The sequence below is a fragment of the Bos javanicus genome, chromosome 13 (genome assembly GCF_032452875.1).
Source record: "Bos javanicus breed banteng chromosome 13, ARS-OSU_banteng_1.0, whole genome shotgun sequence".
NCBI lineage: Eukaryota > Metazoa > Chordata > Mammalia > Artiodactyla > Bovidae > Bos > Bos javanicus.
This window is the reverse complement of record NC_083880.1, coordinates 54,711,592-54,724,982: the sequence shown is the minus strand read 5'-3', so window position 1 is coordinate 54,724,982 and position 13,391 is coordinate 54,711,592. Positions and strand designations below refer to the sequence as shown.

At 54.3% G+C, this 13,391-nt stretch overlaps 1 protein-coding gene across 3 annotated transcripts in view; it reads left to right on the top strand.

The window, feature by feature from the left end:
• Nucleotides 1-1,719, top strand: part of SLCO4A1 (solute carrier organic anion transporter family member 4A1) — a 31,561-nt gene extending 29,842 nt beyond the window's left edge. For all 3 annotated transcript variants that reach the window (XM_061436962.1, XM_061436961.1, XM_061436963.1), the window contains one exon: nt 535-1,719. In XM_061436962.1, the coding sequence (XP_061292946.1) occupies nt 535-699 (165 nt within the window). In that variant the 3' untranslated portion in view covers nt 700-1,719. The remainder of the gene's footprint in view (nt 1-534) is intronic.
• Nucleotides 1,720-13,391: the final 11,672 nt, after the last annotated feature.

Genomic DNA, 13,391 nt, shown 5'->3' with positions numbered 1-13,391 from the left:
GGCTGCCTCCCCCTCCTTACTTCCCCCTGCCAGTGGCTCCTCCATCCTTGGGTCTCCTAGGCTTCTGGGGGCAGCAGCCCGTCTCTACCTCCATCTTGGCTGCTCCCTGAGTGTCTGTGTCAGCCCCCCTTCTCTACATGGACACCAGTCACTGGACCTCATGCAGAATGACTGCAACACCCCTAACTTAATTATGCCCACAAAAATCCTATTTTCAGATTGAGTCCTGCTCACAGGTTCTAGGAGTCAGGACATATCTTTTGGGGTACACTGTTCAGCCCACAGCAAGCACCCCCCTCTTCACCCAGTGCCCTTGTTTTCAAGTCAAATCTTATTTTTCATTCCCCCACTAAAAATATTGGTATCCAAGCTGGGTCTGGCTGTGCAGGACAGATGGATCCTCTGGCCAGATCAGGGCCTGGCTCTCCAGGATGCTGTGAGGAAGCCAGGGCCAGACCGGGGCTCAGAAGCGGGAGTACCTGGGACCTCTAGGTGGGCAGCTTTGCCAAGGTCCAGTGGCTCCTTTCTCTCCAGGTCCTGGGCTCCATCTTCTTTGCCATTGCCTGCTTTCTGTACAAGAGCCCACCGGGGTCTTCTGATGGCCTGGAGGCTTCTCTGCCCAGCCAGTCCTCAGCCTCTGACAACCCCTCAGACCTTCAGGAAGCCCCCTCAGCTCTCCAGATCCAGAGTGACATCTGACAGCCCACCTGCCCACCCAGGGCACGGACTTGCCACATAGCACTTCCTGGAAACACTGTCTCATTGCTCCCTGGAAGCGGGGACCCCTCCCCGATTGAGGCCCAGCATTGAAGACCTGCAAAAATCTGCCGATGGGTCCTGGGGGACTGAGCTGATGACCACGTGTTGAAGCCTCAAGGGCACCGAGGAGGAAGAATGCAAGATGCATCCAAGTGGAAGCCCCTGACCCAGCCCCCCTGGACCTTGCCAGATGGAGCAGGGTGACCGGCTCTTGGCTTGGAAGGAGCAGCTGGCTTCCCGACTGGATGAAGCACCATCTCTCTTTGGTCCCTCACTCTCCGCTCTTGCCCACGGACTTAGCCAGATGGCATCCCTGGGAGCCTCAGGGTCCCTTGGAAACATGAACAGCTGTGCTTGTAAAGCCACCTGTGCCCTCCTATGTGACTGCGTCTGTCATTGCACAGAATGCAAAACCACCTGTGGACTCCAGGGAGCTGCTTCCGTGTCCCCTCTTCTTCCAGTGGAGACGCTGAGCTCCCATCATGGTCTTAGATACCCGGGGCTCCTCACAGCGCTCACAGTGATGCTGGCCTGGTTGAGGCCACTCGGAGGAAGGGACAGGGACCCCACACTGTGGACACGCTGGTGCTTTGGAGCTCCTGGGTGGGTCCATGGCATTTTTCAGGCAGCCTTCCTTGATGTCCCACGGTTCTCCTGATAAAGAGGAGACCCGGGGGCTGTGTCCTGGGGGAACTTCTAACTCATGTATTCTTGTAAACCTGCTGTCACCTCCTGTCCTCAGGCTCACAGCCCTACAGCGGGATGGGAGCAACGTAAGAATGTAGCTACGGACCCATATTCTGCATAAGCACTTATTTATAGAATTTGTTTTTACTTGACCATTTGCTGAGCACTTGTGAATTCTACCCAGAGGGCATTGGGACTTGTGTGGAATGTTTACTGTCCGTGTCCTCTGTTAAAACCGTATGTGTGTAAATATATTTTGATATTTAAAGCATATATTCCTGCCCAGTGTGTTTTATTACCATAAATCTGCAAAGTTCAGCAGTTTTGCAAATTGTCCAAGTGGGCTTTTGTGAGTTCATGTCCTTATGGGTTGCCCTAGGGCGAGCAGTCGAGTGATTGAGGTCCCTCCCACCCCTCAAAGTGGTGACCCCTTCCCCATGTGACCTGAGTCCCCTTCCTTCAGGGCCCAGTGCCCAAGTTGGGGGCAGGGGGCTTGGCCCTCAGCCAGGGTCCCGCTTCCCACCACTGTCATGCAGCAGTGATTCAGTCGGGGTGACTGGATACCGTGGCCGGCACTTGTGTGTGTGGACACGCGCATGCACACCTGTCAGACCCAGCCCAGGGTTACTCTTTCCCTGAATGTCCAGATGTGACAGAGCAGTGACCAGGGCGGGCTGTGACCCTGTCTGCTTCATCTCCTGAAGGTGGGAGGTGGCGATCGCCATTCTCACTGGATGCTTCTTGGAAGAGGCAGAACAGGAGGCATCTGCTTCCCGGCTCTGCCCGTCCCGGCGCCTGCTGGTGCTCCGGTGTCTCGTTACACAGGGCACGTCGGCCCCTCTGCCTCCTCTGGGGACCCATCAGTGTGTACAGCATCACTGGTTAAATCTGAGGGTAGTGGCGTCAGCTCTGGGCGTGAGCTATGAGCCAGCCCTCGGCCCCGTTTTTCCCGGCTGGGAGCCCAGAGGACCTGCAGTTGCAACCATGGGCCCCAGAGGGCAGCACAGATGCGTCCTGGGCCACAGGCTTCCTGGAACCCAGTCTCTCTTGGCCCCCTCGCTCTACTGAACCCCAGTCCTGTCCCCCGCCAGTGGCCCCTCCCCCAAGAATTCAGGTGGAAACCAAACAGGGTCTCTCCCTTCCACTCCCCTGGGAGACGTGTCTGAGACATGAGGTGGACGCCCATCTTCTTGGAATCCTGATCCTCCGTTTGCTGAGGACTTGCAGGGCCCAGGTTTAAGCAGGAAACAAAGGCTGGTGCACTAACTGATCACCTGCCCCACACCAGGCCTGGGGCACACTCCCTTGGGCAGCGGGACCCCTGGTGCCCGGCAGAGCCAATGCTTCTAGATTGTATGCCCTCTGTCTCTGTTCCTGGAGATGGGGTGTCTTGTGTATGCATTCACTGAGCCAGTGCATGCTTATTAAAAATCACATTTCAGAAAAAGTAGCTTTAGTGAAATATAACTGACATGCATGTAATTCATCCATTTGAGGAGAACGGCTCAGGGGACAGACTGGGATGTCTTGCAGAGTACACAAAACAGTCCCTCCTGGTCCACAGTGCCCATCAGTGTTTAAGCGACACAAACAAGTGGAATTTGAGATGAAAGGCAGAAAAGCCCCTAGATTAGGAGCTGGAATAAAGCATCAGAACATCAAACACACCCAGGGAGCTCTGGGAATGCACTGGCGCCCACAGTAATTACGTATCACAAGTCGGGTCTGGCAGGCTGGGTGGCAGCAATGGACTGGGGGGAAGACGTGGCCTGGGGGACGGGTAAAGGCAGACACAGGGCCAGGCTCTCGGACCACAGCTCCTCTGGGGATGGTGATTCAGCTTGCATGGGGACCTCTCTGAAGGCGAGACCACTGTCCACGACAGAAGCCCGCCTCTTCCAGTGACCCGAGGCTGGGAGGAAGGAGTGAATACCGTAGAGGAATAGGCACCAGAACCAGGGGGCTTTTCAGGGCAGAAGGAGCAGCCACACAGACACTTGGTCATATCTAAAGTGAGTCCTGGGAAATGAGTTCCAAATCTGATCCTGTAGTTGGAGTCTGGCTCTGGCAGGGAGATCTGACCTTGGGAGACTTGTGGCAACCCCACCTCAGTGATCCCACTGTAAGTAGGGCCCATATGGGGGCCCACCTCACAGGGCGAGATGAGGATGGATCCATTCTATGCAGAGCCCCCAGGATGTCCCTGGACCCAGTGGACCATCCTGGTCACTCTTGGACCCTCAGTGCCCCTTGTGATCTGAGGCTGAGGGCCGGTGGGCCCTGAAGGACTGGCCATTTGAGGGTGGAGGTGGCAAGGCTCTCCCCTGCTATGCCAGCTCCTGGGGGCACAAAGATGAGCTGAAGAGCAATTGCTCTGAATGATAATTTGCACTTAGATTTATTCTAATCAGTAGCACATTAGCCAGGCACATGTGATAACCGTCTAATGACTGTTATATGTATAATCCATTTTATTCTCAGCTGGCTCCCACGGTAATTACATTCTGCTGTGTTTAATTCATAACTTGATCATTTATTCCAAGTCAAGCTGGATTGGTCCACAGGCTCAAGGGAAGTGCCACTCGCTGAGGAGTTCAGCCTCTGCTCTGGCCATGCAGGAAGCTGGTGAAGCCACCAACATCTCCCCAGCTCTCGTGGGGCCTCTGGGCCAGCAGCTCCCACTCTGAGCCAGCCAGAGCCCGCAGTGGGTGGTGATGATGGTGATGGAATCAGCAAAGGCTGAAATAATATCAGACACTTTCTATTTAATGTAATAGCTGCGCAGGACGTGTGCACAGCTCACACCCGGCATACCCGAAAGGCAGGGGCCAACAGCTCAGTGTGAGTCTAACAGGCCTTGGAGGACCTGTGGGTTCAGTTCTGATGTCCAGAGTATTTGACTTCACCTTTCCATGTCTCAGTTTCCCCACTTTTGACACAGGGATGAGACCACAGTACCCATTTCACTGGGACCCATGAAGACTGGAGATCCAGATTATAGTAAATGCAGTCAGAGTTTTTTTTAATAATTAAAGCAATTCTCATCCTTGCTGCTCAGGCAAGGAAACTGAGGTCCTCCCACAAAACAGTACCGAAGTGGGTGTATAAATGCACGAAGGTGGAGGCCTTCTGAGAAGCTGGCTGTCAGCCGGGGAGGCTAAGGAGCCTATACCCACCACAGGCTGGAGGCCCAGGAGGCTGGCAGTCAAGCTCATTCTGGGTCTGACAGCCTGAGAACCAGGGGAGCTGATGGGTGTGAGTCCCAGCCACTCCACGTGAGTGCCCCGTGGCCAGTTTGGTTGACACAGAACGTAAAGCATCACACACACCTGCCAGGCCTCTCTGCCTCTTCTGAGAACTCAGGTGTTCCCAGATGTCTGTCCACCATCCAAAGGGCCTTTTTCAGGCTTTCAGTCCCCGATACTTCCACCAGAGTCCTGTGGGGAACTTGCTTTTAAGGGCAGAGTCCACCACCCTCGCACGCGCTGGTTTAGAATCTCGGGAGGCTCTTCTACCTGCATTTAAAGAGCAGGGCTGGCACCACACTCAAGCCAGCAGTGTTTGCTGGGTCCATGCCTGGCCTCTCCCTTCATCCCCTATCTCACAGGCACATCTCCTTGGCATGTAGTGTTGTCCACACTTCTGGGAGTCCTTCATTCCCCTAAAGCAGCATGAAGTCTTCCACAATTAATCCCAGCCGCCCTCACCCCCTGCCCACCGGGCATTGCCGCACCTGGAGGTCCCTAATTAGGAGCCTAATTAGCCCCACGGCCGTTTTCTCATCACAATGGCCCATCGTGAGTCTGCTTTGCAGCTAATGACTGAGTCTTCCTGACAAGAATGGCAATTCCTTCCGGTATTTTCCTCCCACCTTCCCCAGAAAACTGCCAAGGGCAGCATGCATAAGCCACCCAGGGTCCCACAGCACTGTCCAGGTCAGGGCTGGCCGCTGGTCAGGCCATGGACATGAGGGCAGGTGTCGGGTGACCACCATCCTGTCTTAGCTGGGATGTGAGGGCCTTTGGAGGGAGGGGAGCTACTGAGGGAGGGTGGGAACAGGGGAGTGTGCAGGCAGGTGGGGGCAGGACAGAAAAGGGGGCCTGGCTGCTGTGTCCTATGCCTCCCCAGCCTGGATCCCCAGGAAGAGCTCCTGAGTCCACTTTGTACTTGGCCCTTCCACTCTATCTGCGTGTCTGAGCAGGAAGTCTTTTGTCTTAAGGAGGAGAAAGTGAACGCAGGAAGCTGTCAGAGCTGGCATGGGCTCACTTGCCTCCAGCAGGAGCTTCACTGAGGCTGTGGTGAACGTCCTGGTTTTTCTCTGGAGGATGAGCTGCCTGCTGGCCCTCTTGGGAAGGAAATGCACTGGTTTCCAATGCCCAGAGACAGAAGAGTCAAATATAGACAATGACCATGCAGGAAGCTGCGGCCCTCATTCCAGGAACACCAGGTGCACTCGCTTCAAAGGAAGGTTTGACAGGGAATGCGTGGATCAGCCTGTTCTGGCCCATGGAAGCAGCAGAGCTTAGGCTCTGGGGGTCCTGGCAGTCTAATAGGGGAGGAGGGCTCCTTGCAGGGCAGGCTGCTCCAGGTCTCCTATTCCCAGAAACCCCCTCCTCTCCCCAGCTCTCTGCCTTGCCCCCCAAGCTGCAGTTGTGGGTGATCCACAGAGCAGCAGCTGGGCCTCTCTGTCCGGCCACCTTTGGTCTCTGATGACAAAACCTGCCCAGAGCGCAAAAACTGAATCAGACCAGAGCCGTGTGGTGGATGATGCCTCCAGGCAGTGGGCTTCCCCAGGGGTCATTCCCAGGGCAGCCTTCCCCGCTGAGCTGTTTCAGGGGAGGCCTGAGTGTCTCAAGAGGAATTCGGCCCCAGGAGGAGCCTCCCAGGCTCAGGGGGACAGAGGACATCTGAACAGCTCTTCACTGAGATGTGTCACCTCCAGCACCAGCTCAAATGAACCTCCTTCCTCCACCGCCCTTGCACTCCACTCCCGCAGTGGAGAAGTGCCCTAGACACGCCTTCTGGTTACCAAGGACAACCTTGACTGTCTGATGACCAGGCTGAGACTGGACTTTATGAAGCTTCAGAATGAAGAAAATTCCCACCTCCAAGGGCAGAGGTGGGGAACACGGTGCCCAGTCCACCAGCTTCAGGAAGGGGGCAGAATGAGGACTGAAAACCAAGCCCTGAGCCCCGCAGCTCAGACCCCACACATAGCCCCTCCTAGCTGCCATCACTCTGCAGTCAGATCTTTGCTGTTTTCTTCTCTTAAAAAGCTACTGTGATAAGATATAAAGGAAAGAGAGGGTACATGAAGCCTTAGTAGTCATGTACCCTTTAGTCTGAATTAGCATCAACTTCTTCACCAAGGGCAGATTTGGATGATGCAGGGGGAGGTGAGAGGGAGGCAGGACACACAGGCCAAGAGCAAAGGCAGGTGGAGGGAGGGCGACCTGCAAGAAAAGCCTCCCAAACAGGACCAGGCACCTCTAAATAAAAATGCCTTCATTTCTGTTGTAATTTGGGCCCAGCCTGGTTCAACCTCACGATGCTCCAGAGGTCATGGAGACAGCTAGAGCCTAGACAGCCACGTGGGACGGTGTGCTTCAGTGCACTTGGCTGTGCATTTATAATACAGACACTTTGGGTTCACCACTCATTTCACACTGGGAGCAACTGGAGAGGTAGCGAGGTTCCTCAATGGACTGATTCTGAGGTTTAGTCTCATCATTGAAAGGGAAACACCCACTGATTTCCAGCTCAGAGTCTTTGCAAGTGGAGCATCGCGACTCAACACACACCTTTTCGTTTAAGCCAGACTCGGTTTTGTTAACTTTGTTGTGAAACTGCCAAACACACAGAAGCGAAGCGAGCACAGAGTGCCCATCCCCTGCTTCCACCTTCCGGGCCCAGAGGCACTCTGGTTTTGTCCACTGTCAACCTAGGGTCTCCACCGAATTATTGTTATTTTAACACGAATTTGACAAAGTCAAAAATCCCTCATCCATCTGTCCATCCATAGGCAGGTGAAGAATAGGGTGAAATGTTGACCTCGGGGTAATTCCCCAAGGCTTTTATTTTCAAGGATATCCCACAATACAGCCGACACCCCCACCCCCTAAACCCGAATGACAGAGCCAGGTACCCATCGCCCCCACCCCTGGGTGGGAAGGGAGTGGACTTGGGCTGCTTGAGAATTTTCAGACTCAGAAGACGCCGGGCGGGGTTTCTGGATTATTTTGAAAGAAGTAGCACTGGGGCCCTGGAATTATGTTTTCTCAAAAACTTGTTTTTCATAAGTAACTGACTGTGTAGGCAAATCAGTCTGTGGCGGTGACGTGCTGGCATGAAGCTAATCATTAGCTGCCACAGGAAGGAGGCGATCATCCCCACCGGCTCCCATCAGACAGGAGCAGCCCAGGAGCTGACGTCTTCATTACCCAGCCTTGAAATTTCCAGAGAAGATGGCAATTCATGCGTGGCCCAATCGTCCTCCTCCCACTGATTTCAGAAAAATGAAGCCCTGGGCTTCCTCTCGACGCTTTGTGGCCATTTCTCCATCCTCACACATAAAAGAGTCAGCCATCAAGTGGATGCGGAATCCTTGAGTGATGTCTGAAGGGCCCATGGCAGGCTCAGCACGTCCATTTTTGCTCAAGCACCCACGGTTTCGATTCTTGAGTGTGGGGGGTGGATGGAAACGCAAGTCAAGCCAGCTTGAGAAAAAGTGGGGTGGGTGGGCACATTCCAGGTATGGCAGGATCAAGCATTAGAATGATGCCATCAGGGCTCAGGGCCTCTTCCCATCCCCAGCTCTGCTGGAACCAGCCTGGCAACCAGTGGCAGGGGCCTGCCTCTCTCAACGAGCAGGAAGGACTCTAGGCGTACAACTTGTGTCCCCAGGGCAGCGGGGATGGGCACTCTGATTAGCAGGGATGGAGAGGAAAGGACCAGCCCCTCCCCAAGGCCATGCAGGATGGGCTCTCAGGAACACAGACCCCTGGGATCCAGCAGGAGCGCCAGTCTGGGGCGTGGGGGGTGGGGGGTGGCACTGTGGGTCTGGACGAGCAAAGCCAACAGATGTCCCCTCCTGGGTCCATGCCCGCTGTCACCAGCAGAGCAGCGCCATTCAGCCTGTTGTGGAGAGTAACAAACGGGCAACAGATTGCCCGTGTGGAGGATGAGCCTGTTCCACCAACATGGCATTCGAAACCAAGATAATAGAAAACAGAATCAGATTCAAGGGTCGTGACAGGTGTCCACAGCAAGGTTATCCACTTGGTGGCATCCAGCAGCCTCGACCTTTTTTTAAAAGAAAAATATTATAACATATCAGCTCTCTTAGCTGTTGCAGCAGTGATATATGGGTGTGTATTTAATATTCAATCTATGGCTCTGTGTGTGTGTGTGTGTGTGTATGTGTGTGTGCAGGGGGCGGGGAGGGAGAAGGCAGATTCAAGGCGACGGTGTGTGTGAAGCGCCTAGAACAATGCCCGCAGCAGATCCCCGCTTTGATGTCGGCAGCGCGGGCAGCGTATCTGCACGGCGAGCACGCGTGTATTTATGGACCCGAGAGAGGCTGCGATTTCAGCAGATCGCGTTTGCTCTGCATGCATAATCTGATTATATTTTAACTGCTCATTTACACGAGAACACATTTCCCTCAAACGTGCTAATGCTCTTTTTTTTCCCCTCAATGATATTTTTAAAAACCAGATTGCTGGGCGGTACAACTGCGCTGAGAGAGCTTTCTGAAATGAAAACAAGCGGCTCTCCACGTGTGGACGTGATGCTGCCTGCCCCAGAATTACACTCTGAGGGGAACAGACCATGTATCTGCAGAGCCTTCAGCCCTGCCCCAGGAAAGGGCTTTCCCGGGACTGGGCCCCAGAGAAGGCTGGCCCTGGCCCTCACCCTCGCCTGGTCATCCTCCCAGAGCCACAAGGACAGCCCTGAGCAGGGACGAGAGTGAACAGCCCATCACTGCTGCCCCTGGAGAAGGGGGGCTTCACGAACACCTGCGATCACTGCAGCCCCCCCAGGCTGTGGTTCTTGGTTACAGCAGCCCCTGGACCCTCCTGGGGCCCACAGCAGGGCTCCTCAACTGTCCATGATTAATAGGTCCAGAGGAAGTCCCTCTGAGCCCCCAGGGTTCAGCACTGGCCAGCCTTGCCCACTCCATCCCCCACTGGTCTGCTTATCCTGTAGGAATCAGGGGCCCATCCAGGACCTCAAAGCACATCCCCAGGAGCTGCAGACTCTACCTCACCTCAGAAATGACCTTAGGGGGCTCTTGTGGGGCAAGGGAGTCCCAGGAAGGTGAGAGGCAGGCAGTGGCAGCCAGAGGAGGACCCGGGCCTGACGGGAGAGGGCGCCCCTCTCCACCCTGCCCACCTGCAGGCCAGAACTTACTCCCAAGACACGCCTACCTGCAGGGCGAAGGGGAGAGGGGGTGACCCCACTGGGGTCACTAGAGTCTCAGACGTGCCCTGGAGACTGCACCCTGGAACCTACAAGCCACCAGGCCTGCTGCCGGTGCTTCCACAGGATTCTCTCCAAGGCTCCTTCCCCAGAGCTGGGGCCACCCGGGCAAGTGGGTCATCTGCCTTGTCTGGCACCTGATTGTTTCCTAAGAGTGCCCGGAGTCACCGCGACGCTCCGAGGCAAGAATGACTAAGGAGACTCGGGTTTTATTTTAGAACTCATATGAAGTCATTAGGAAATGGGAGACATGTTTTTCTATTTAAGTACTTTTAGGCAACTGGAACTCCTGAGTATAGACAAAGGCACAGGTTTCAGGTCTCTGGAAGAAGACCTGGAACTGTCAGAAGTCGTGTTTATGCAAGCACCACCCTCCCTGGGAGATACCCTCACAGAAGGAAGGCCCATGGGGTGGGGGGCAGGGGCCTGTGGGGTGGGGTCCCAGCAGCTGTGACCCTTTCTCTTTCAGCTTAAGTCACAAGTGTGTTCACAAGCACCTCTGGGAAAGCTAACCAGAAATTGGTAAATTTATAAGAGACATAAACTCAGCTTCCCAGGAAGAGAGCTGACAAAACACTGCTTTTCTCTGCAAGCTGAGCAGATGGAACTGTTTGTCCTTCTGCATTGGATGCGCTGTTGTCTTTCACACAAGAGAAAGTCTCAAAAAGAAAATGCCTTTGTGGGAGGGGGTACTCAGGGACCCTCTTTATAACCTGACCCAAGTGTGGAGGCAGAGGAGGATGAATGGGGAAGGCAGGGGACTCAGGGTCGGGGGATAACTCTGTCAGTTTCAAACCTGGTTGCCAGAAGTCAGGCTGCAACTTCAAAGAAAATTCTAAAAAGCATCCTTTGTGTTGATCAGCCTGAAATGCATGCCACAGCAAAGCCTTCACAGGAGTAATTTTTAGGAACCTGGGCTGCATGGAAGCTTGTTTTGGAGATCAGATTTTCTCTTTCTCCTTAGATGATCTGACGTGCCCTTTTTTCCTCCAAAATGTCATCTCTCCTGACATGTCTCTTTGCTGAAGTCTTCCACGCCCCAGGTGGGGTCCGCAGTTGCCAGGCCCTTCTCGGCTGCAAGCGTTAGTGGCTATTGCGTGTACAAGTGCACTGCTCAATAAATCTAGAAAAGTGCACAGTGAGATGGTTTCGATTGTTAGGAGAAGGGGCCGTGCTGCTGCTGGGGGTGAAATGACAGTTGTGTGAGGTGTCCCCACGGCCTGAACCCCTCTCCCAGCCATCTCCCTGCCTGCTTCAGAGGGTGGAGCCCAGAGGGACTAGCCCCCAACCTGCAGCTGGGAACTCAGCCTTCCTCATGCATCCTCCACAGGGACCCTGAATGAAAGCCATGCCCGCACTCTCAGGGGCCCAGGAGCTCAGCCCCTCCTCTTCCTCATCTAGCCCACTGGCGGTAAAGCCGGAGTTTGTGGAGCAGTCACCTCCACGTGGAGCACCTGAAACACGGTGCTCATAGTGACCTGGTGACGCCGGGTCCACTGAGGCTTGGTCGGTTTATAGACCTGGAGCCCATGGTCAGCAGGGTACACTCCTGGCAGCCACACCCTCCCCATCATCTGGCTCTTCCTTGTGACCACAGCTCAAATTTCCAGAAAGCCAGCCAGGGCCCAAGGGTTAAGGCACAACTGGAAACATGAGGGATAAGGATGTGAGAGCCAAGGCTCGTGCCCAGCCTGGAAGGAGACCTGCCACTCCCGCTCCACCCACTAGCTCTCACACAAGTGTTGCTCTATCTTTAACATCCTCCTTGGAATGCTCTGCGTTTTGACATGTGCACTTTCCAGGCTGTGGGTGGGAAGTCAACAGCCAAACACTACAAATTACACAGACTACATATCCTTAGGGTCTTTAGATAAATGTATACTACTCCCCACCCACCTGTAGCCTCATAGGAAACCTAATAATAACCTTAATAACAATAAAGTGTTTGTTTTGCCACCACGTCACTGAGTTTGGGGTCCTTTGTTACGCAGCAATAGGTAAATAGATAGCTGATACAGGTATTGCTGTGAACCTATATTTTTATTTTATTTTAGGAAGAAGCCTTCTTGTAATAAGAGCTGCCCAAGGGCCATATGAGGGCCAGAGGAAAGACAGGATGGGACTCCAGGACTCCAAGGACTGAATTCTTGTAGCCAGGAAAGTAAAGTCCTTGTCACACCCTCTGCCCCTCATCCTGGCTGCCACTCTCCTAAGATGGTTAGATAATCCTGCCTCCTCGATAGCTTCAGGCCCAGGGGTGCAACCCAAAGGGGTCTGTCTTGGGTTCCATAGCTACATCCTCTTGCATTTGGAAGCCTGTTGGGGAAAGACCATAGGTGTTGCCAGTCTTGCTGTTCATCATCTAATCTCTTTCACTAGTTCATCAAAAGTCCACTGAGCACCCACTACATCCAGGTACCTTTCAGAGCTTGGGAGAAGTTAGCAAAGCAAACAAACCAGGAACCCCCACACACCTGCCCATGGCAGTGGTCATCCAGGCATCTTCCCTCCAGTGTCTCAGACTTGACCTTCACACTGAAGCTCAGGTGACCGCCCAGCTCAACAGCCAGGACCCTACCCTGCCTACAACACGCTGGGCTCCCCAGGAAGCTGGAGACACCCAGGTGCTGCTGCCCTCTTGGCCGACACACCAGCTTCCCCAAGAAACTCAGACACCTGCCAGAGCATCTCAGCCCTGGGAGACTCGGACAAGCAAGCTCCTTGCGGACACACAGCATGTGGAGTGTCGGGGGGAGGCCGGCAAGGCTCAGAGGGAGTTAGGCCCGGTCAAGGGTGTGGTCCAGTCACTGACGGACGCAGCAGACCAGCCCCGCCCTCCGTGCGCACCTCACCAAAGCTTTTCCTAAAGGGTCCCAGCTGTTCAGGAAGCGCATGTCCAGGGAAATCATAAGCGAAAGAGGCAAACAGTTTGGACTCAGAAGGTTCCGGCTGCCGGGCCATCTGGACAGGCTCCCCGCTTCACAGAAAGAGGATTTTAAGCCTCCGGGGACTCCGGACAAGGTCCTGCAACCCATGTGGTTCAGCGAGGCGGCCCAGGTGACATTTCCTCTGTGATTTCAAGCAAACGCCTTGTCATAATATTTGTGCTAAGTTGCCTTTTATGATTTTTTAAGCTTCTAGGCTGGCTCGAAAAGAAATCTTTGCAAAGAAGCCCAGCTTAGCAGAAAGGTCAGGGATGTGAAAACCAAACAGTGAGCTTAAGCAGCCGAATGAGAGCGCATTTCCATCAGGAATGTCCTGAGTGGCAACAGCTACTGGCCAGCAAAGTGGTCATTGGCTGCTGCCTTCCTCTGGGGGGAGAGGCGGGGATCTCAAGAGAGGTGACCCAATACCACTGTCCACGGCAAGACTCCATGTCCCCATGGGTTCAGGATGACCTCCGGGGGCCAACACAGGCTGACACGGCACTACTTTCTGTGGCGAGGACACTCAACTCCCAACCC